Source organism: Blastocystis sp. subtype 4 (assembly GCF_000743755.1).
Source record: "Blastocystis sp. subtype 4 strain WR1 chromosome Unknown seqid_0199, whole genome shotgun sequence".
Lineage (NCBI taxonomy): Eukaryota > Bigyra > Opalinata > Blastocystidae > Blastocystis > Blastocystis sp. subtype 4.
Window position 1 is genome coordinate 1 of NW_014569348.1, and position 20,307 is coordinate 20,307.

The window sequence follows — 20,307 nt, forward strand, 5'->3', positions numbered from 1 at the left end:
GTCCACACTAACACTCTTGATGAAAACGAGGTCAAGCCTATTCCACCTAAGGCTCGTGTCTATTAACGTTTAATGCAATTTTGTTTGGCCTGTTTGTTAGAAGGTATTTCGTTATACTTTAGAGGATTGATGCACTTGTAAACAAAGTATGATCCTACGGGAAATGGTACAGAACTATCCATAGAATCCAAATTCAGATTGTAGTGAACAAACAAAGAAAAGTGACGAACTAAATGGCTAATTGATTACCGTACTTATCCATCAGAAACACTGAGGTGGCAAACATAATCACACCCCACACAGAAAACATGTAACTGTAAAGGATGACAATAATGATACTCTGATACAAGGATATATTTCGCTTTCGAATTTGAGGCTCCTTACCGAATATATTCAGTATGCGTGTGACAATAGCACTATGTCTATGAATTACACATCTGGTATATAATAACTTCTTCTCTGGAGCTTCTAGTTGAGCCTTCTTCAGGTTATTGATTACGTTCATTTCTTTCTAATGATGGTTCTTAAGTATTTATCCAATATTCAAGAACCACGGGAGTTATGTCGTAATGCGAAAGCATAAGAATCATCAACATGACAGCGAATTATTGCAACACTGATTGTCGATGAAGTTCCTCTTATACTGGAACCCGAGTTTTACTGATCGAAGCAGTTTAAATTACACCACACCGCCAATCATCATAGACACTACCCAATACCTGTAGCTATCTATTCAAGGTGATTTTGTCCAAAACGAAATAGGGAGAACAACATCTCACAAGAAACCAGAATTCCCCCGTATTCTGGAATTCATCCAATCCTTTTCAAATGCTTCGTACTTGCAGTGTGAAGTTTTGGAAAGGAGCAGGAAACCCGCTAGCACCAATACTTCGGAGACAGTCGTGTTGATGTTGACAATTGATTCCTAGTCTTCTTACCTTGAGTCAATGTACTCTGAATCCCGACGTTAATAATGCTATAACTGAAGGGAAGCTATTGCTCCCAATTGACACATCTATCTTTATGTTTAGTATGGCAAAGTGTAGAAGTTAACTCGTAGAAGATAATGTTGATGAGAATATTCAATTTGTCAGGTCCCAGATTGAGATTGCGAAAAGGATGAACGTTGTTGCTGTTCCTAGCATTTTACTTCATGGAAATGTGTGAATGGATGAATTTGGATGAGGAATAGATCAAGATTGGATTGAGTAAGGAGGACTTGAAAGAACTCAATTCTATGGAAGGAGGCCTTGTGGAGTGCAATGAGTATGAGTTTTGAGTGGAATAGTTACCAAGCAAAAACATCGATTCTATGATTTCGGAACGGGGAACAGGTTTTTTCTCAACAAGCATAACCATGTAACTCTTCTTTCATATCTACATCCATAGTCAGATCAGCCGACTCTTAGAATCGCCCTTGTGTGTAAGTGGATGGATCCAAGGTCTAGATAAGTCTTTTCCATCCTCATCATGTGACATTGATACCATTCGTGATTGTCATGTGACTGTAGGAACTCGATTTTTCTTCTTACTAGAATGTCAATTGTGGTTTCGACATATGTTCAGACATGTACTCTACAATTCCATACTTGGCCTCGAATCGAATCAGCATTATTACTCCAGGTTGTCAATACATTCCAATGATCTACAATCGTCTCTTGTTCTGATTCTTTTTTGTACTCACTTCTAGAAAGATGAAATCGGATATAACAACCTACTCCTATTCAGAACTGGCTTCGCTGTTGATCAATAATGAGCAAGTCGATCTATCAATCTCTCTTCATCCTAGATGCAATTCCCTACCTCCTATGTCGTTTCTATTCACACAAAGGATACTACACGCACTGCTAAGATTGAGAAGATCCTTCCTTCTGTATTCTATGAGTGCCAAAAACGGGAAATTCCCGTAGATAAGGATTCACAATTCCTTCATAACGTATCTTCTCTGAGGAGGTGTCCCATAGATTCTGAATGACAAATCGAATGGATTAGCAAAGAATCTCTTCATGTCATGTATGAAAGAGGCGACAAAAACGGGAGTCACACTATTACAGCGGCTCAAAGAACAGCACAACATCCTTCGCTTGAAATCGCTTCTTCCTGAAGAATCAGAGGATCCAGAAGACTTGCTTCAGAGTATGAGCGAAATGGAGAATCAGGAACTGGAGGAAACAGAGAATGATGAGGAAATATTACCAACAGAACAGGAAGAGAAGCATGATGAAGAGAATGGAATGAAACGCCGTTCTATTCCTATATTTGTACCCATGTTTGATCAACTGGAGTCCAGAACTAAACCAATAGAAGAAACTCGAAAGGAAGAAACAGAGGAAGAAGATGCTTCTCAAACTTTCTCTTCTCAACCCCTTTCGGATACATACTTCCTTCGGGGAATGGATACTCATTCCTCCATTTCTTCATGTTCTACCTATCAGAAGGGATCTCCTATTTTCATTGGTGAGGTTGCTGTAGGCACATACACACAACGAAGTCCTTTCCTCTCTCGTTCATCGTCCATCTTTGAGGATGTTGGAGGGATTGCCAGAAATGCATACGAAGTGTTCTTACGACTCCAGCCCACTCAACGTCCCATGCTTGTAGGTACCATTGGAAAGGATGAACGAGGTTCTTTCCTCGTGAAGTATCATGCTCACATCGGTGATGACCTTGCTCATGTGAAGAGAGAGAAAGGAAGCACACAGACTCTTTGGGGTGTTTATGATTCGATGGGCTGTCCTGAGACGGAGCTACGAATGAAGGAGGTGTGTAAGGTTCACCCCAGTCAAATCACTAAGATTGAAGCCCAGTTACGAGATGCTTCGCAAGTATTTATCGATAGTTCGTTATCTCAGGATATTTTGACTTCTCTGGCCCACTCGCTTGCAGGACCAGACACACTGCTTCTCGTAGATCCAGGTGGAGGCAATCTGCAGTCATTACTAGCATCGCAAATCCTGCGAAGAACTGACTATGTCCTACCCTCGATTGAAGAATTGTGGGAGTTAGCAGTTCTTAGTCAACCGAATTTGCGACAGAATTGGGAGGAATGGCGCGAGAAATGTAGGACAAAGGGAAGAAAAATGAAATCCAGACACTAAGGAAATGGACTTCCAGCAAGCGATTCTGTTATTACAAGATCCCTTGAAAGCTGTATTGAAGGAGATGGCTGGTGGAGACAAAGTAGGGAGTTATTATGGAATTCCATAAATAGGACAACTTTGTATTATTGAAGATGAATCACATGGGAATAGCAATGGTAGCAGGAGACCCCTCATCAAAGAATATGGATGTGATTCATTTCTCTATGGATCATTCATACAAACCTACTTTTGAAAGCAATATTGCTTCAGGTAGAGCAATAGAAGAGTAATGAGGATAGATGAAGCCTTTGCAGGTGGATTGATGTATGGACTATCATTGCAATATCCTATGAATCTCTGTATGGCATTAGGAATCAATGTAGGACTCTCTGAGAAGGATAACATGTAGACAATGAGGATTAACAGTCGACAACAGAGGATTGTAGCTCAGTCACTTCATGAAGGTGTTCATGCTCATTTTATCAAGTCATATATGCGTCAGTTGTGGGGATAAAGTCATTTAGAACGTGTTTAGTATGAACAAACAAATGATTGTCTCATTATCATTTGATATCGATTCATTATCAATCTATATTGAGTTGGATTTATCACGGATGTGGATTTTGCCCACTCTAAACAATCAGTCATTACACTCATAGCTTTTTGTTTTTCTGTCACAGGCTGCATAAGCATCGGAACTTGACCTCGGTATAGAATTTCAATTGTTGATCGTTTTTGCGTCCATGGCTCTCCATCCACTTGAATTGGACACTTCTCCTTTAACTCAATTCGGATGTGTTTCCCTCGTCCAATCAAAAACGCTCGACTTAATCCTGCCTACACATCACTTCACCATCCTATCCCGACCCGTGTCGTTGCACAATGAATAATGTTTCGGAATCCAATCACTTCCAGAATCCCATCACTATAACAGAAATAGTCCTCATTTCCGCCTAGAGGAAGCCCACCACCAGCATAATATGGAATATTTAGACATGTGATTCCCACAGCATCACCAATATCAACTCGTTTTCCGTCAATCAGTAATACGATGCTTTTCACCAAATTGGGGTAGGTTGGTTTGATGGTTTCGCCACCCCCAACTGCCGCATACCATAGTTTATTAATGAGCTGAGAGTTGAATAACGAAGGATTCTGTTCTCTCATTGTATGAAATCGTAGCGTGATTGCAGCATCCACTCCAATACTGAAGTAACAATTGAAGATACGATTCTATCGATCATCGTATGTTCATTTGAGTACTGTCACTGCCTTCCGGTGATGTGAAGTCATTCGAAGATTCCATCGATCCAACAACGTCACTATGAATCATGAAGTATTCATAGAACAACAATGAGCTCGACTCACTTGCTCAAGAATTGTATCTACTGAAATATCCCCCTATTCTGTTACTCCTGATATATCTACGAATACAACATATCCACTGCCCCAGTTGAGTGAGCGTGCAAGATCATTGCCTGTGCCTAGAGGCAGAATGGCTACAGCAGGAACACGTCTCCAGTGAAGTTCTTCAATCATTGTCAGAACCCATCCAATCGATCCGTGCTGTGAAGGAATCAGATAAGAGGAGAATTAGGATATGTCGCCACCGCAAACAAGGATCCGCAAACTGTCGCAATCGACGTAATTCTTCAAAGCGTCCTGAGGATTCTTTTCTTGCAAGTCAACCACTTGAATCGGATGAAGAATCCGACGGAAACGGGGTAATAATTTGTTTCCGTATAACCCACCTGATCGTGAATTGATAAAGATGATGATGGGAGTGTGATCGGTTGGGATGTCAAGATTCCTACATTAAAGATTGATAGGAGAAGTACCAGGACCGTCGATCAATAGGTTTCTTCTTGTCAAGGTATTTACGAAGCTCTGGACTAAAAATCAACGAATGACAGAAAATTGACTGATTTTGGAGATTCTTTACATAATCAACAATTGATGATGTGTTCTTGTTAAAGTCATTCACCCACGATTGCCACGAGAATCGACGAGCAGGTTTCTGAATATCTTCCTCAGATCGACTGAATGTCTTATATTCCACCAGTCGTGGCGGTGGTGAACTCCCTACCGAAGTATCATCAGAATCAAAAGAGTCAGAAGGCTGACGCCTGCGTAATTCTGAAGATAAGTCGAAATCTGAGTCCAATAATTCAGGAGGCAGGATATTTTCGCTTCCGCATCGTACTAGAGGATGAGACTGAGTAATAGGTGAAGAAGGAGCTGACATTGGTGGCTCATCCGAATCTTCATCGACTACTGGAGTGGTTGTTTTGGAATATGGAGAACGAACAAATGAAGGAGAAATTATGAAGGGCTCATATCTACCAAAATCACAATATTTGCCCAACTCTGAGACACATTCACTACGACTCAATTGTATTCCATACACATACTCGTGAACAACTCGTTGACACCAGACACAACGTTTTCCAGATAGATTAACAAAGCTAGTAATTTCTTCATTACAAATACAACAGGTTGTTCCAATATCAATGTTCCCTTCCAACCTGCAGAGCTTAAATACAATAGTAAACTATACCACAAGTGTTTAATCCTTGGTTTAGAGGAAGTTAACTGCTTGCAATGAAATTTTGATACACGAATACACTCTTCATGAATAAAGGAGCCGCAGTAATCACATTCACATATTTCTAGTGATCATACGACTCATAGGGTTGATACTGTCTTGCCCCGGAAGAAGAAGTCGGTTGCATTCATGACACGATTTTGGATTGATTGGATTGCTCCGGGACCATAAATGACCATTCTTCCTAATTGTCATTCCTATGAGTAATTCATCTAATGAATCATGCACGGTTATTTGTTTTGTGAAAAAGCTTTCCAGCATTGATAATAACGTATAGTACACACAAACATACGAATCCGATGATTACTCCCACAGTTACCCCAGATATGGTTAATAAATCAGGGGAGATGTTCAGTACATCAACTGAATTCATAGTTGATTGAATTGAATGAAAACCCTCTTTGTTGTAGAAACACAGAATATTGTAGTCGCAACAAAATCTATCTTTGTACAAAATAAGAAGCCATTCAACTTATCAACAAACAAATCACTGTGAATTAATCAAAGAATCGTATGTTCTCTGGGCTGTATCTCGTATCAAATCATCCTCACACTTCTGACAAATCTCTTTTAGTGCCTCTATATCTTTCAGTTTTGTTGCATCTGCCACAGCAATCTCAAAAGCTCCACATTTCAAACTCCACTTCAATCGTTCCTTTGTATCTGACATCTATTTCTCACTCCATTCCACTTCTCTGACCTTCGGCAAATACAAGCGAGCCTGCTCCATATTCTCATACTTCAAGCAGATTTCTACGAATGGCTGATACCCAATCGGACTCTTCTTATCGAATCCAAAAGCTTTCAACACTTCCCAGAATCCTGCTTCAGCGAGTGCTCGTATCTTAATATACCAGAACCTACACATCACTCTGTCACTTGACCAACACTTCTTGTCTGGAATCTTAAATACACTTCGAATACGATCCGCCTGCTTCAGTTGAGAGTTCTTTATACAGAAACTCATCAGTTCATCCACACTCAGCTCTGTACAGCTACTGTCCTTCACTTGACCACTAATCTCCTTTTGGAACCCCAATAATTTCAGATGATCTGCTAGTAGCTTGCTCAGGAAGTCGAGATCCTTTCGAGAGGGTAGCAACTGAGTCACCATTGAGTTCAAATCTTTCACCAGAGCGATTCGGTCCTCGAAACTACAATGATCGAAGGCTTTCTGATAGGTGAGAGCACAAAGCTCGTTCAGACTATATGACAGTATTTCTGGAATTCCTACTTTCCTTGAGATTTCAGTAAATCTTCATACTCTTGGTGATTCTGGATACGCAAATACTCCCGAAGTGAATTCATTGGTCCAGGATACTTCTTAACGAGTTCAATAAACTCCGTTCGTTTCATTCCTTCTGTGTGGTACCTGATTGTAACGCACTGATCTCATTCTCACTTAAGATAGATGTGAAGTGCTGTGAACAGACTTAGATCCTCATCTCCTGATCGCATTGCCTCCTCCAGTGCTATCTCATACTGTTCCATCAATAGTAAGGATGGTAATCTGTCTGCAATCGAGGGCTCGAACTGTAGTAGTCGGCAAGCGAGTTCTGGTCGACCTGCCTGATGAGCAGACCAAGCGATCTGTGTGTACCTTTGTGTCAGGAAGGAAGAGAGAGTACTTGAGATTTGTGTGAGGTTGTAATCTTGAGCGGATGAGAGAACAGAGATCATCATCTGAGAGATCTGCGGCACTCTTTACCTTTTGACATGCCCAATCAACAAGCACAAAATCGTGAGGAATCCCAGCAAACTGACAGATCTTAGAATGAATAAAAACAGAATATCTCACCTTCACAGCAAGATAGTACAAGTGTCTGGAGAGTAGTCGAGAGAGAACTGCTTTTTCTCCCAACAAATCATACTCCGCCTTTGTTAGATACAATCCAACAGTCTCACATCGAAGGGCATTTTGGATACGGAGAACGCGTGATAACCGTGGGAATGATGTAGCCACATATTCACGCTGGAGAGGATCTTCAATACAGTTCTCTCCGTAATTAGCTGAGCGCAATAGTTCCTCCTGGAGGAGAGTAGAGAACTCTTCCTCTGCGGCCTCTAGACACTCTTGCACGCCTTCTACCAGTTCGTCACCTGTCAATCCTCCTGTTCCCGAGAGTGCATCTTCATTTCCAGAAGATTGGGCGAAGTGCGAGAATGCACTGCGGAGAATGTAGCCAGGAGACTGAGAACCCTCCATGTAGAGATTGAAGAGTGAAGGAGGAACCTAAACATTAGAATGTCAGAAGCAATATCACAGTTCGGATCAATTCATGTCGATTTCTGGAATACACACGAACACCATCAATTTCTGATACTAAAAAGAGTGGTTCTTCCGCTGGATCGTAATCAAAGCGGAGATAATCACAGAACGGACTAATCAGAATGAGTCCGCAATTCTTCCAATATCCAACCACACTATCACAACCACACCAAACTAGATCACGAGGAATCGATTTTGTATGCGTATTGAATTCTAGAAGCTACTTATAATGAATGACACAATTCTTGACTTTTTTGTCAAATGCTGAACTCAAAACTACAACCCATCCCTCACTTGTGTGACATGCAATGAAATGTTGATCGGGAGACACACTCATTCTCTGAATGCGACCGAAGAATTTGTCTTCTGTGTGGAGATTAGTGACAGAGTCCTTTGTCACAGCTACCATCAGTTGATCCCAACATGCTATGATGACAACGGGATCTCCCGATTCTGTACAACGACCCTCAATACATGCCATTGCAGTTACTGCATTACCGCTCTGAAGTTCAAATTGCTTATACTCTGTGATTGTTGGAGTCTCTGCATCACATCCGATGACAAGTCTATGTCAGAAATCTTTCTTTCTACCTACATACGACCTGTTCGTGTATATGCAATACAACCATTCTCTGTGCTAATTGCATGACTCACTAAATCGACGAAAGCTTGTTCAAATAGCTTGACTTCGGCAATAAGAACTCCCAAGATTGAAAATACAAATAAACGGCCATCTTCAAGAAGGAGGAACAAACGTTCTGATAGAGTCCATCCCATAACCACGATCTTTGTATGTTGCCAGTCACCTCCAGGAATTTGGGCCAACTATTGTTAAGAACACACACATCGCATACCATCTTTCCACATGAATCAAAAATGAATATATCTGTCGATAGACTCACATCCGAAGACAACGGAAGGGGTTCATCGGTGTTCCACATTAATGCAATAGCTCCTATCACGTCAAACCACTCAATCTCCCATTACCACTAAATTTACTGCAAGATCCAACAAAGCATTCAAGAGAAAATGTTGACCACTTCATATGTTGATTCAGAGTCACTTGTTGATACGGAACTGTATTCGTGGAACTCCCCAGGAACTGCCATTCATCAGCATTATTACCAGGTAAGAAATCCATCGTCCATTTGTGTGTTCTGTAAGATGTGTTTATGCGAAAAGTGTCGTTGTTTTTTGTGTCTCTTCTCAAACAGTCACCTCAATACAAAATAGCCTAAAAGACCCCTTACAACTTGCCCTTACTTACAAGTCGCTTATATTCTTCAAATTCACCATTGAATGGAATAATCGTTTGATTGCGGATAGTCCACAACTCTTTACACACTCGACTAATAAAGAACTGGTCATGAGATACAACTACCACTCCTCCTTGGAATTTGTTAAGCGCGTTTGCTAACGCCTCAATCGTCTCTATAACTCATTCATTCATTATTGTCAAACCGATATCCAAGTGATTGGTTGGTTCATCCATCACAAGAATGTGTGGATTTGTCTTTGTGATCATAGCAAATGACACACGCGTCTTCTGACCTCCACTGAGAGTCTTCACAGGTCGTTCCGCCATATCTATCGATCATTCGCTTCTTTTACACCTACCCTCATTGACACCGAAGCGAGCCAACTGGCTACGAAGCACTTGATCCTCTTCCTTTGGATAGTGGTCTCGCATGATCTGAAGAGGTGTCTTCGTGAAGTCCAACTGATCCAAATGGTGTTGTGTGAATACTGCACAGCGCAATTTGTGATTCCGAATGACTTGTCCTTCCAACGGAATCAGATCACCCAATAATAACTATGGTTCATCTCAGGAATCTCTCCTACTCTCACGAGTGTTGATTTACCAATACCATTGGGACCCAGAATTCCAATTCGTGACTGGAGATCAATACCAAAGTTGACATCACGGAAGAGGATGTGATCCTTCGTATATCCGAAAGTGATATCATTGGACTGAAGAATGGGATATTGTAATTGTGGTGGCTACATATTAATTACTCTCCTAAGAATACGTCCACAAACTGGAAGCGAAGCATTGGATCCTCGCCTATCACGGGAATTGCATCCATATCCTCTTGAAGCTTCTTCACCACCTTGAGTTTGCTCTGAACCTGTCTATTCCTCACATTCTCTCTCCATTTCTACGGAGCACGATTCGCATTAACACGAAATCTGTTGATGAAGATCATCAAATGATCAATTTGGCCCTGGATACTCTGTCGCTCACGCTCATAGCTCAATCTCTCTTCCATAAACACCTTCTCATAAGTATCATAATTTCCGCGGAAATATAAGATTTGTTGATCTTTGATTAACATGATATCTGTGCACACATAATTCAAGAAGTGTCGATCATGTGAAACCACCACCAGTGTCTTTTCATAGTTCTCCAAGAAGTCCTCCAACCAGATGACTGTACCAATATCGAGATGGTTTGTAGGTTCATCCAAAAGCAGTACATCAGGCGAGGAGAACAATGCAGCGGCCAATGAGACTCTAGAGATGAGGAATCAGTCTGATGACGACCGCATACGCCAGCCTCCACTGAGGACCTTTGTGGACATTTGCATCATCTCGGGAGTGAATCCCAAACCCTTCAGGATATCGGCTGCTACAACCTCAGGATTCGTCAGATTTCGGTTGGTAAGTTCCTGATAAATCCACTGAAGCTTCATGATCTCTTCAGACGAAGCACCTGGGGTTCAGATCTCATGACAAAAATACTATCGGTTTTGGTCTTCTCTTCGATTTCATTCTTCTGAGTGATCAGTGTCTGATACACACTATTACTCTTCAGAACCTCGGTTATCACTGATTCATCACTCTCTGGAATCTATGATGAATCCATACTCATTTCCTCACTTCTTGTTCCACATACATCACACTAATGTGCTCAGGGAATCCTGTGATTTGACGTCTAGAGATATGTCTACAAGTTAGCAGGAAAAGAACTCACATACCGTAGAAGAGTTGATTTGCCAATACCATTGCGACCAATCAAACCATATTTCCGACCATAGACCAATTTAAGAGAAGCATCGACAACCAACTGCTTTCCAGGGACTCCAACAGTAACGTTCTCCACGTTAATATCCATTGATTTCCCAATAGCCTCTAGATTCACTGATAATTTTGGTGCTTCCGCCTCGTACACTTCCTCAGTTGGAGAGTTGTGCTATCTCTAAGAGAATTGAGCCTAAACTTACTTTCCGTCGTTCGGCTCGTCTTTCATAACGTTCCTTTCTTGATCGGAGAAGCTCTAAATTCTTTTGTTCATCGATATCGCTATTCGTATTGATGAGTAACTACGTCTTCAGCAAATCTCACAACAACTCACTTCTTGAGCATTCCAAAGAAGTGAAGCAGCCTCTGTTTTCCTTTGAATATCATCCATACCACTAAGAACGAGCGGTTTGTCCAATTTATGAATTGGCATCTCCTGCTTTCTACACAATCAATTACCCAACATTTACCAACTGCTTGTGTTCTCCTTTGTGGTGAAGAAGTGAAGGAAGCTTCTTACACCGTTCTGCTACCTCCTCCTCCGAACAAACTTCATAACCAGTTAGAATGGGAGACAAGAGTTCTGTGAATTGATCTGCGTTGGAAGTCTTGTTCTCTTCGAGGATCGAAGCAACATAAAGAACCAACTCTTCATCCAATTCTGGGAACACTTTAGACGCTATCTTCGAGTAATTAGGAGTGTTCATGGAAGAAATCATGAATGACATTGATCTCTCGAAAGCAAGAAACTTCCAGGAATATTCTTGACTAACAAACAGTGTTCCACTAATTGTTCAGTAATATACATTCCTTTGTATTTGTACAGTAAGCAGTTGGCTCTAGTTCATATACTGTACTGCTCTTGACTTCAATATCAGGAATTCTCTCACCCGGAATATCAAGGAAATACGAAAGGATCACTTGAATCACAGCTCGATGAGCTACAACTAGGACATTTTCCCGTGTCCCCACAAGTTTCATCAGAATACGATGACATCGTTCTTTTACATCCAGATACGATTCACCACCTAGAACTTAATTTCATCATTTTTGCGATACCTGGGAAACGATATCGCAAACGGTTCTCTTGTCGTCGTTTCCATTCTTGCGGATATTGCTCCTCAATTTGACTATCTCTACTTCTCATCCTCTGTACAATCCTCTACGTCATTTGATCAAAATCCCCTCGATCAATGTCTCGAAGAATTCCACAATACTCAATCTATCTCGCAATCCTCTTCTACTCCTCACTTTGTATTCAAACTGGAGTGGACGAACTGTTTGATAGACCCGATGGCTTGTATCACAGAGAATACTCAGCGAATCATTCTTTATATAAAATACATCCAATTATTGCTACAACACCCAGATTGGAAATGAAGTCATGCAACTCTCTGCTAAATTGAATTCCCCTCTCATTCAGGTCAGGGTCACCTCCCATCACACCTTGAGTATCAAAATCCGTTTCTCCATGTAGACATAACCATATTTTTCGTTTCTGAATATGGGCATTCAGCAAATAGAAGATTACATCACTCTCCAATACCCCATTACATTTATTGGCAGTGAGATATTGTCCGACCTATCGATTAGAATCCAAAAGCAAGATCCACATTGTATAACTTGATGTAGGCGATACCTTTATCTAGTTGCTCATCTAGCGTTTCATAAATCGACTCATATTGTTTTAAACGCTCTGCAAAATCCTTTCGAGCCACTTCAGGATCCATCTTGGCATAGTCAGAATTCGATAGTTTCATCTCATAATTCTGCTTCAAAAGAATTGGATCATCACAGATACTTTCGATAAAGAGAACATCTACATCCGCATGCCAACATCTCTCCAAAATCTGCTTTCTACGTTTTCTCGTAGTATTTGTAGCATCAAAAATACCAACATCTCCTCCTTCCAAAAGAAATCCCATCAAATCTACGTTTTCACATGTCCATACCACCTACCATCCAAAGCAAGCACAGCAAACTTGGTCCGTAGAGCCAGAGCTGATGGGTTCTGTGGATCGAAGAATGACGAATCTTCACCCGCATATCCAAGCTTTCTGTAAAACCGATTTCGCAAAACTTACTTTTCTTCTATAGTCCCCAGCATTAAAAACACGTGTTTGATATCCCATCCAGTTTAGATAGCGATGCAACATTTTCACAATATAGCTCTTTCCTCTTGCCTGTACATTACAGTTATAAGTGTTGTTAGTACGGGTAGTCCTACCATCGCAATCACTGTCTTCTTACCAATCAACTCAGACGGTTTGGGAACCTCCGTTCTGTCTATACAGTACATCGAATAATAGATACTTTACTGATTTCTGAAGATGTTCGACTGAGTCGCGGAGTTGACATGGTATTATAATTTGCACGGGGTTTGACATATCTTTGAATTACTTTATTACCTTATTAAGTAGTTTCATGGTACAATTTTAGTTCTGTTCTTACTTAGAGTGAAAGAGAAAACAAGGGACCGTTTTCTCCAGTTCCCTTGGATCCTGCAATGTATATGAATCGCTTTGTTTCATCTATTTATGCACAAATGAAGTTTGACTCTATGGATGTTGAAGTATGCGTTACTTATTGTTCCAATTGTAGGACCAGGAGAAACTTATCGATGCCTTCACAAGAGGGATCCTCATTGATTGTCTTGGTCCAACAAAGGTCTTCAAAATTGAACCATTTAAGAAGTTTCTTCAAGAACAAATGAATCTCACTGTACCACCAGGAACAACAACGTATTGGAGTCCCATAGCTGATATATAGACAAATTCTAAGCAAAGTCAATACGAAGTTGATGGATGTATTTGGATATTGTATCGCCCCAGTCAACTACGGAGCCAAGAGATATATCTTCGATGAGAATCGTGAGTATGGTTATGTTTGTTAACAGGTAGCGATGGGAATGAAAGAACTTATCTTGGTTTCTGTCATTCCAAATTCTGAAACTAAACAGGCTGTAGTGATTCGTTCATTCTATTGAAGTAGAATTCGATCCAGATTGATGATACTCAACGAGGCTTGCTCTTTTGGACTTTGTGCTATCTCTATCTCAATAGTGGATGTGAAAAGGATCGTCTTGAAGGTTACCTGATGTCGGTTACAGGAAATGTCGGTTTGTATTAATGGTGTCATCTAGACTGTTGGATCGATTCGGGAACATCTCGATGAATGGGAGCGAGGACGGTATATCACGCGGGTAAATTCAACAGTTCAGGGCATAGAATTAGTGAAATATGAAGTGAGTATGCGATCGTATATGGAGATAGGATTCAAGAATATCACGAAGTTTATTTGTACAGTAAGGGTTTAAGGAGTTCCTAAGAAGTAGCTTATGAAGAGAGAGTATTCGGACGAAATCACACAGAAGTGGGTAAATGACAGTCTGGGTCCAGAACCAGTTCCAGAGAAGAAGGAGAAAAGAGAAAAGAAGGAACGGATAACAGAGCAGAAGAGGGGAAATAAAGCAACCAGTTGATGTGTTTGTTATGACCACTACAAAGTATTGGGATCCCCACCAAGTTCATTTGAATCGAAGACCATTCAATTCTTCGTGAAAATGCGTCTCTCGACAAATTCGGACGACAGAAAAGAATTAAAGAAACAAATTGAGGCCGTTCTAAAGGGACATACGTTCGTTGTACGTCTGAGAAGATAATCTTTTAGGTATGATGAAATTATTGACAAAGGTGTTGAATTCACAATCACAAAACTATCAGAGGTAAATGGAAGTGACAAAGAGATCATTGCCACTTTGAAGCAAGAGTTCAGTGATGTTATTACTTCAGGTTGGAATTAGTATTGTTGTATGATGTATAGACCTAGATTGGGTGTTAGAACATCTTGTAGCCCTTGGACGCAAGTACTCTGTAGTTTCCATCACCTTTAAGTTATTCATAGGCTCAAAGCTCTTCTTCTCGAAAGGAAGATACGCGTTCTCGTTTCCGTTCAGACTCTCGTTCTCACTCCCACTACTCTCGTTCACCTTCATCCTCTCGTTCTCACTCTCGTTCTTATTCTCGTTCCCGTTCAAGTCATCGTCATTCTAGACGATCCTATTCTCGTTCCCGAAGTCGATCAGGAAATCGCTACCATAGTGAGTCTCGTAATCGTGATAACTATCGTCCAGACTCACGGACTGGAAGTCGTCGCAATGTACTCGTTTGTTTCCTTTGTAATTTATAGTGGAATGATAATCAACGCTGTTGGACTTTTCAGTATCGTTCATCTGTAGATCATCGAAATCAGCGAGGAGGGATTCCTAATGGCAAAGGACCATTTGATAATGCTCAAATGCAGCAAATCATGCAAATTCTAATGACTCTTCCGAATGCTCCTAAATCGGCAATTCAAGCAGGTGGTATTCGATGAATAGATGATTCAAATCTAGGAGAAACTAGTTTATCCCAAATCGTATCCGAAGCAGATGATGCAAAGAGTAATTGAAGAGAAATGAAATGATTCGTAGAAGAGAAGGAGGCAGAGAATTGCATTAAAGTGCTCCATCTTTCTAAGAAGAATATGAATGTAAGAATAACAGAATGTGTTTCAATTAGATTCTTTCTCTTGGAGGTTATTTTAAGCGTTTTGGTTCTATTAATAAAATTATGGTACTTAATGAATTCGAATGATAAGAGCTAGTTACAACCCAAGTCGATGTCAGCCATTGTCGAGTTTTCCACCGTAGAAGAAGCAAAGGAAGCATTGAAGTCCAACACTCCTGTTCTTAATGACCGTTTTATTGAAGTAGTTTCGTGTTCATCGAAAACCGAACAAGAAGGTACTGTGGAGGAGAATCCATCAGAATCCACATCGACTGATCCTACTTCGGGTACACAATCAGATGAAGTGAACAAGAAGTTAGAGTTAATTCGTCAGCGTAGGTTGGCCCAACTTATGGAGCTCAAGAACAAACGGACAGGAATCCAACGATATCACGATCTTTTGGTTCAGTATGCATTGTTGTGGGAACGTTCGAAGGACGAAGCGCGTCTACCTCATGAGGATCGTCTGCGATCTGTCTCTCAGAAGATCTTCCATGACGTGAAGGATGTGTATCATCTGGTGCGAAGTGGTGTGGAGAAGATTGAAGATTCAGAGGGAGAGAAGGCTGGTGATGGTACTACAGAGACTACTACTAATGCTGGCTCATCAAGCACAGAGGCGGTACCAGCCTCGAATATGCTAGACAACACGGAACGAGCAAAGGCGGAAGTACTCTCCATTCTTGATAATGTGAGAGAGGCAGTACGATCCACTTCAGTATTTGAAGAGATTGATAAAACTGCAACAGAACTGCAGGCAAGCATTCTAGACGAGGCAGCGCGTGAGATGGATATCACACGATCAGCTGTCTCGGGATATCGTGGTCGAGCACGAGGTCGAGGTCGTGGGTCTGTACGTGGCCGAGGTCGTTTTACTCGTCGACCACATGTGGATACATCCAAGTTTGAGATGGATTTGCGACCCAATGTGATCGTGTTGAAGGATATAGAGGGAGTAAGTGAGAGTGAGATTCGAGAGGGACTGAAAGAATACCAGGGAGTACGAGGTGTGTCAATTGAGAACGGAGAAGCTTCTATTATCTTCGAGAAACATTGGCAGACAAAACGCCCTATTACAATGGGTATTCCAGTAAATGGGAAGGTAGGTTTCGAGGAATAGAATAATGACTAGGTCTTGAAACCTGTATTAAGCTCCGAACCATATGTAGCTCCTCCCGAGGCAACACCGGAAACGACGACGGCACAATGAGTGCATTGTACTCCTAGATGTTTGTTTGGTTGTTTGTAGGAAACAAAATGGACACACAATATACAAAGTGCTGAGATTAGTTCAGTTTCTCCAACTCCCGAATACGATTAATGATCTCAACCTTATTCACATCCAGCACCTCTCCAGCAACAATATAGTTGTCCATAATCTCGTACACCTTGTAGAAATAGAAAATGATATCCATTTCACAAACACTCTTGAAATACATATCCAAGGTCTCGACGAGGAAGTGAATAGTCTCCAGAGTTAGCAGTTCATTATCTTCAGAGTCTACAGCGACAGTGAAGTAAAGACCAGCATAACGTCTTGTAATGAGTTTGTAAGTACTGAATTCAATAAAGTTGGTTACCTTGTTGTCTCTGGCAGAAACCAACTTGTGGATTTCATTCTCCAGACGAGCTTGTTCCTCGAACTCCACAGGCATATACCACTTCGACAATCTAGTCTTTCCCTGTCTGTTTTGCAAAAGAAGATAACGGATCATACTTACAAGACCTCTATAGAAAGAAAATGGCAAAAATACCTTTGGCAGTAATCCTTGATAATTAAGAATACCTAGACATTTCATGTAACAAACAAAGAGGTAAACGACTGCTTAATCTCTTTTACCTGTAAAGACACCTTTGTAAATGAAAAAAGCTATTGCAGATAAAATGCCTCCAGCAATCTCAGCAAGAGGATATGCGTACATGTTGCCCCACCAGTCGTTGAGCAAAGCACAGAAAAGTTTCGCAAACATTAACAGGAACACCAACTGCTTCAAGAACAGAATGATAGCAGAAGGTAACCCACGTCCGCAGGCTTGCAAGGTAGGGAAAACTGTCATAGTGATTGCATTCATGAACAACCCCGATGTCGTATAGCGCAAAGCCTCTTCAAAGACTGTATGGAAAAATTTGGAGGATGAGAACATGTATGCAATCAGATTGCCTGAAAACATACCAGTGATGATCAAGAAGAAGGATAGAATAACCTCACAGAAGAAGTGAATCTTCATCGTGGACATGAATCGTCCAAATCGTTTTGCTCCATAACAGTAAGAATAAATGGGAAGACACCCATGAGACAACGACATCATTGGCATAAAACAAAAGAAAGAGAATTTTCCGCAAGCACCAACAACAGCAAGGATTTCTGTCACTTGAAGATTACTGAAGTGTGTTCCTGAATACTGAAGAAGAAGATTATTCATGAGGAGAGACACAATACTTCCTGAAGCACTAGAAATAGCTCCTGAAATACCTACACTCATAATCGTCTTCATAATAGACCATGATGGCTTGAAATCAGAGAGCTGCAGAACCACAGCTCCTCGCTTTGAAGCATAGTAGTAAATACCCATAAGGGAACTAACAGTATTACCACAGAGAGTAGCATAAGCGGCACCACGAATTGAATTACCTGTCAAACGAATAAGAATGGGATCCATAATAATATTAATAATCCCTCCTACGAACATACAACTAGCAGAATAAAAGGAGTTTCCTTCTCCACGAATGGCATTGTTGTGGGAAACAGCAAGATTAGTAATTATGTCTCCAAATACCAGAGGAGTTAAATACTGACGAGCTAATGAAAGAGTTCCCTGCTCATCAGAAGCACCTGTCCATTTTAACAGATCATCAATAAACCAATAAACAATAGATGGGTAAAGAATTCCTACGACCAGACACATAAGATACATATTAGCAATTACACGTCGAGCCATCTTCACATCGCCACGACCCAAATTCTGGCCATATATAGCACTTGTTCCAACGCCTATCAAAAGAGCCACAGACATATGGAATAGTTGATCAACTGGCATAGCTAAAGTACATGCCGCCAGAGAAAGTGAACGCTCCTTTTGATTGTTTCCAGCCATATTACCAATGTAGACAGCATCAACCATCACATACAAGGCTTGAACAATCTTACCAATCAGATCAGGCCAGGTAAGTGTCCAAATTGTATGACCTAGCGGTCCTTCTCCAAGAAAGGAAGCCTTCTTTGCCGCCTTCAAATCTCTCTCAGAACGCTTCTGTTCAATTTCAACAACTTCAACACACGAAACAGAGGCACTTGAGACTCCAGTAGCTGCTACAATAACCCCTTCCGCCATTTCTGAAGTAATTCTCTGACTGGTAGGTTCGTTACTCATTTTATTGTTTCTTCAACAAAGTGTTTCTACGTTTCCACTCTTTCTACGGTTACATTGTCTTGATGAAAGAACTATAGGCAGTCTGCAAAATGTCGAAATTGACGATTTAAGAGATGAACTGAATAGGGAACAGAAGAACGTGGACATTGACCAAGCGGATTCCAATCCTCTCTTGATTTCACATTGCTTATTAGTATTTTACCCCAACTATTTCTCACATGCTAACAAAGCAACAAAAGGAATTACTGTATATTCCTCCATTGTTATTTACGAATGGACTCCAGTTGGAGAATGTTACAGATACTTGAAAACATTTGCAGATTTCCGGATCCTGGATCCCATGTGGCTGATGTGTTCATATGATGATTCCATAGTACATGGATTGACTAAGATTGGTTTTAAAGAGTAACATCCATTCTTTCAATCCACTTCACATCTTCTCAATCTTTTATCTACCATCTCATAGATGATTGAAGACTCGGTTTTCAATGGAATCAAAGGAATAGGATTTGGTCGGGGTTTTGTGGATTGTTTCATAAGTCATTTCGGTACAATAAAGTAGAAAGTATGAGTGAAGCAGCTGAACAAGTTTTGCCACTTGAGAATAAGTGGGAATTATCCGAGCAATATCAAATGGATGAGAGACAGGAGAAGACACAAGAGTATGCAAATTCATTTGAAAAGTTGTGTGTATTTGATTCTGTGGAGAGTTTTTGGCAGTTTTGGAACAGACTTCCGTCGATTGGGTAGAGCAAAGTGGTTGGATACCTTATGTTTAGGGATGTGTTTTATGATGGAAATGAAAAATTGGTATGCCGTAGTGATCGAAGACACTCTGATGAACCTCCAAAGAAGTACAGAGTGTGACATGTTTTGTGATGTGAATGTTTAGATTCTTGGTCAGTGTATCTTCAAAGAAGGAATTGAGCCCAAATACGAAGATCCTCAAAACATGAAAGGAGGAAACATGCGAGTTGTATTTGGAAGTATCTGTACACATCTGGATGAATATGTAGATGAAGATAAGAAAATATCGAACTTCTGGGAGACACTTGTATTAAGTGTAATAGGAGAAACACTCGATGATGGGGATAACATTACAGGTATTCGTGTGATTGACAAGTCGAATCCCTATAAGAAGCAAGTGAGTCATCGAGTAGAGATTTGGTTCCGTGATTGGAAGAATGAAGTATTCAAAACTCTCCTTCAAGAGCGTGTAGAAAAGTTAATGGAGTCGTGTGATATTCACCCGAAAGACCTATCGTTCAGTGAGAATGACTTTAGTAAATGGACCAAATAAACAATGTTTACTGTACAACTTATTCATCACCCTCCATCTTTGGAGCAAGATAGAAACAAAGTGAACCCAATCCTTCAATTCCATATTCTACTTTCACAGGCATATCTCTAGTCA

At 40.7% G+C, this 20,307-nt stretch overlaps 10 protein-coding genes across 10 annotated transcripts; 4 read left to right on the forward strand and 6 right to left on the reverse strand.

The window, feature by feature from the left end:
• Positions 1-828: 828 nt before the first annotated feature.
• Positions 829-1,279, forward strand: JH06_3080 (hypothetical protein; the record flags this gene model as incomplete). The annotated part of the gene is made up of 4 exons (XM_014671043.1): positions 829-902; positions 930-1,030; positions 1,061-1,161; positions 1,193-1,279. The coding sequence occupies 4 exons, from the start codon at positions 829-831 to the stop codon at positions 1,277-1,279; spliced, it is 363 nt and encodes a 120-aa protein (XP_014526529.1).
• Positions 1,280-1,312: 33 nt separating this feature from the next.
• Positions 1,313-1,975, forward strand: JH06_3081 (hypothetical protein; the record flags this gene model as incomplete). The annotated part of the gene is made up of 5 exons (XM_014671044.1): positions 1,313-1,359; positions 1,390-1,501; positions 1,536-1,660; positions 1,691-1,760; positions 1,790-1,975. 5 exons carry the CDS (start codon positions 1,313-1,315, stop codon positions 1,973-1,975), a joined length of 540 nt encoding a protein of 179 aa, XP_014526530.1.
• A 1,636-nt stretch (positions 1,976-3,611) lies between these two features.
• JH06_3082 (diacylglycerol kinase) lies at positions 3,612-5,325 on the reverse strand (the record flags this gene model as incomplete). The annotated part of the gene is made up of 8 exons (XM_014671045.1): positions 3,612-3,917; positions 3,948-4,313; positions 4,344-4,402; positions 4,433-4,481; positions 4,515-4,609; positions 4,691-4,890; positions 4,919-4,972; positions 5,003-5,325. The coding sequence occupies 8 exons, from the start codon at positions 5,323-5,325 to the stop codon at positions 3,612-3,614; spliced, it is 1,452 nt and encodes a 483-aa protein (XP_014526531.1).
• An 847-nt stretch (positions 5,326-6,172) lies between these two features.
• JH06_3083 (hypothetical protein) lies at positions 6,173-9,095 on the reverse strand (the record flags this gene model as incomplete). Its single annotated transcript, XM_014671046.1, has 12 exons — positions 6,173-6,355; positions 6,386-6,545; positions 6,576-6,890; positions 6,920-7,057; positions 7,088-7,285; positions 7,314-7,918; positions 7,950-8,174; positions 8,205-8,380; positions 8,414-8,520; positions 8,550-8,779; positions 8,809-8,909; positions 8,942-9,095. 12 exons carry the CDS (start codon positions 9,093-9,095, stop codon positions 6,173-6,175), a joined length of 2,592 nt encoding a protein of 863 aa, XP_014526532.1.
• A 105-nt stretch (positions 9,096-9,200) lies between these two features.
• Positions 9,201-11,682, reverse strand: JH06_3084 (ABC transporter-related protein; the record flags this gene model as incomplete). Its single annotated transcript, XM_014671047.1, is given in 13 exon segments — positions 9,201-9,385; positions 9,416-9,541; positions 9,572-9,767; positions 9,797-9,955; positions 9,985-10,087; positions 10,118-10,468; positions 10,499-10,667; positions 10,697-10,796; positions 10,835-10,901; positions 10,933-11,147; positions 11,179-11,277; positions 11,310-11,418; positions 11,435-11,682. 13 exon segments carry the CDS (start codon positions 11,680-11,682, stop codon positions 9,201-9,203), a joined length of 2,127 nt encoding a protein of 708 aa, XP_014526533.1.
• Positions 11,683-11,761: 79 nt separating this feature from the next.
• JH06_3085 (6-phosphofructo-2-kinase fructose bisphosphatase) lies at positions 11,762-11,956 on the reverse strand (the record flags this gene model as incomplete). Its single annotated transcript, XM_014671048.1, has 1 exon — positions 11,762-11,956. The coding sequence occupies one exon, from the start codon at positions 11,954-11,956 to the stop codon at positions 11,762-11,764; it is 195 nt and encodes a 64-aa protein (XP_014526534.1).
• A 181-nt stretch (positions 11,957-12,137) lies between these two features.
• On the reverse strand, positions 12,138-13,274 carry JH06_3086 (6-phosphofructo-2-kinase fructose bisphosphatase; the record flags this gene model as incomplete). Its single annotated transcript, XM_014671049.1, has 7 exons — positions 12,138-12,197; positions 12,227-12,304; positions 12,336-12,557; positions 12,589-12,905; positions 12,935-13,028; positions 13,060-13,158; positions 13,203-13,274. The coding sequence occupies 7 exons, from the start codon at positions 13,272-13,274 to the stop codon at positions 12,138-12,140; spliced, it is 942 nt and encodes a 313-aa protein (XP_014526535.1).
• Positions 13,275-14,537: 1,263 nt separating this feature from the next.
• JH06_3087 (RNA binding protein) lies at positions 14,538-16,732 on the forward strand (the record flags this gene model as incomplete). The annotated part of the gene is made up of 11 exons (XM_014671050.1): positions 14,538-14,611; positions 14,645-14,766; positions 14,798-14,847; positions 14,879-15,133; positions 15,164-15,182; positions 15,213-15,335; positions 15,369-15,416; positions 15,447-15,505; positions 15,535-15,588; positions 15,620-16,624; positions 16,655-16,732. 11 exons carry the CDS (start codon positions 14,538-14,540, stop codon positions 16,730-16,732), a joined length of 1,887 nt encoding a protein of 628 aa, XP_014526536.1.
• A 76-nt stretch (positions 16,733-16,808) lies between these two features.
• Positions 16,809-18,893, reverse strand: JH06_3088 (hypothetical protein; the record flags this gene model as incomplete). The annotated part of the gene is made up of 2 exons (XM_014671051.1): positions 16,809-17,308; positions 17,363-18,893. The coding sequence occupies 2 exons, from the start codon at positions 18,891-18,893 to the stop codon at positions 16,809-16,811; spliced, it is 2,031 nt and encodes a 676-aa protein (XP_014526537.1).
• Positions 18,894-19,460: 567 nt separating this feature from the next.
• Positions 19,461-20,193, forward strand: JH06_3089 (eukaryotic initiation factor; the record flags this gene model as incomplete). The annotated part of the gene is made up of 3 exons (XM_014671052.1): positions 19,461-19,639; positions 19,673-19,754; positions 19,786-20,193. 3 exons carry the CDS (start codon positions 19,461-19,463, stop codon positions 20,191-20,193), a joined length of 669 nt encoding a protein of 222 aa, XP_014526538.1.
• Between the last annotated feature and the right edge of the window lie 114 nt (positions 20,194-20,307).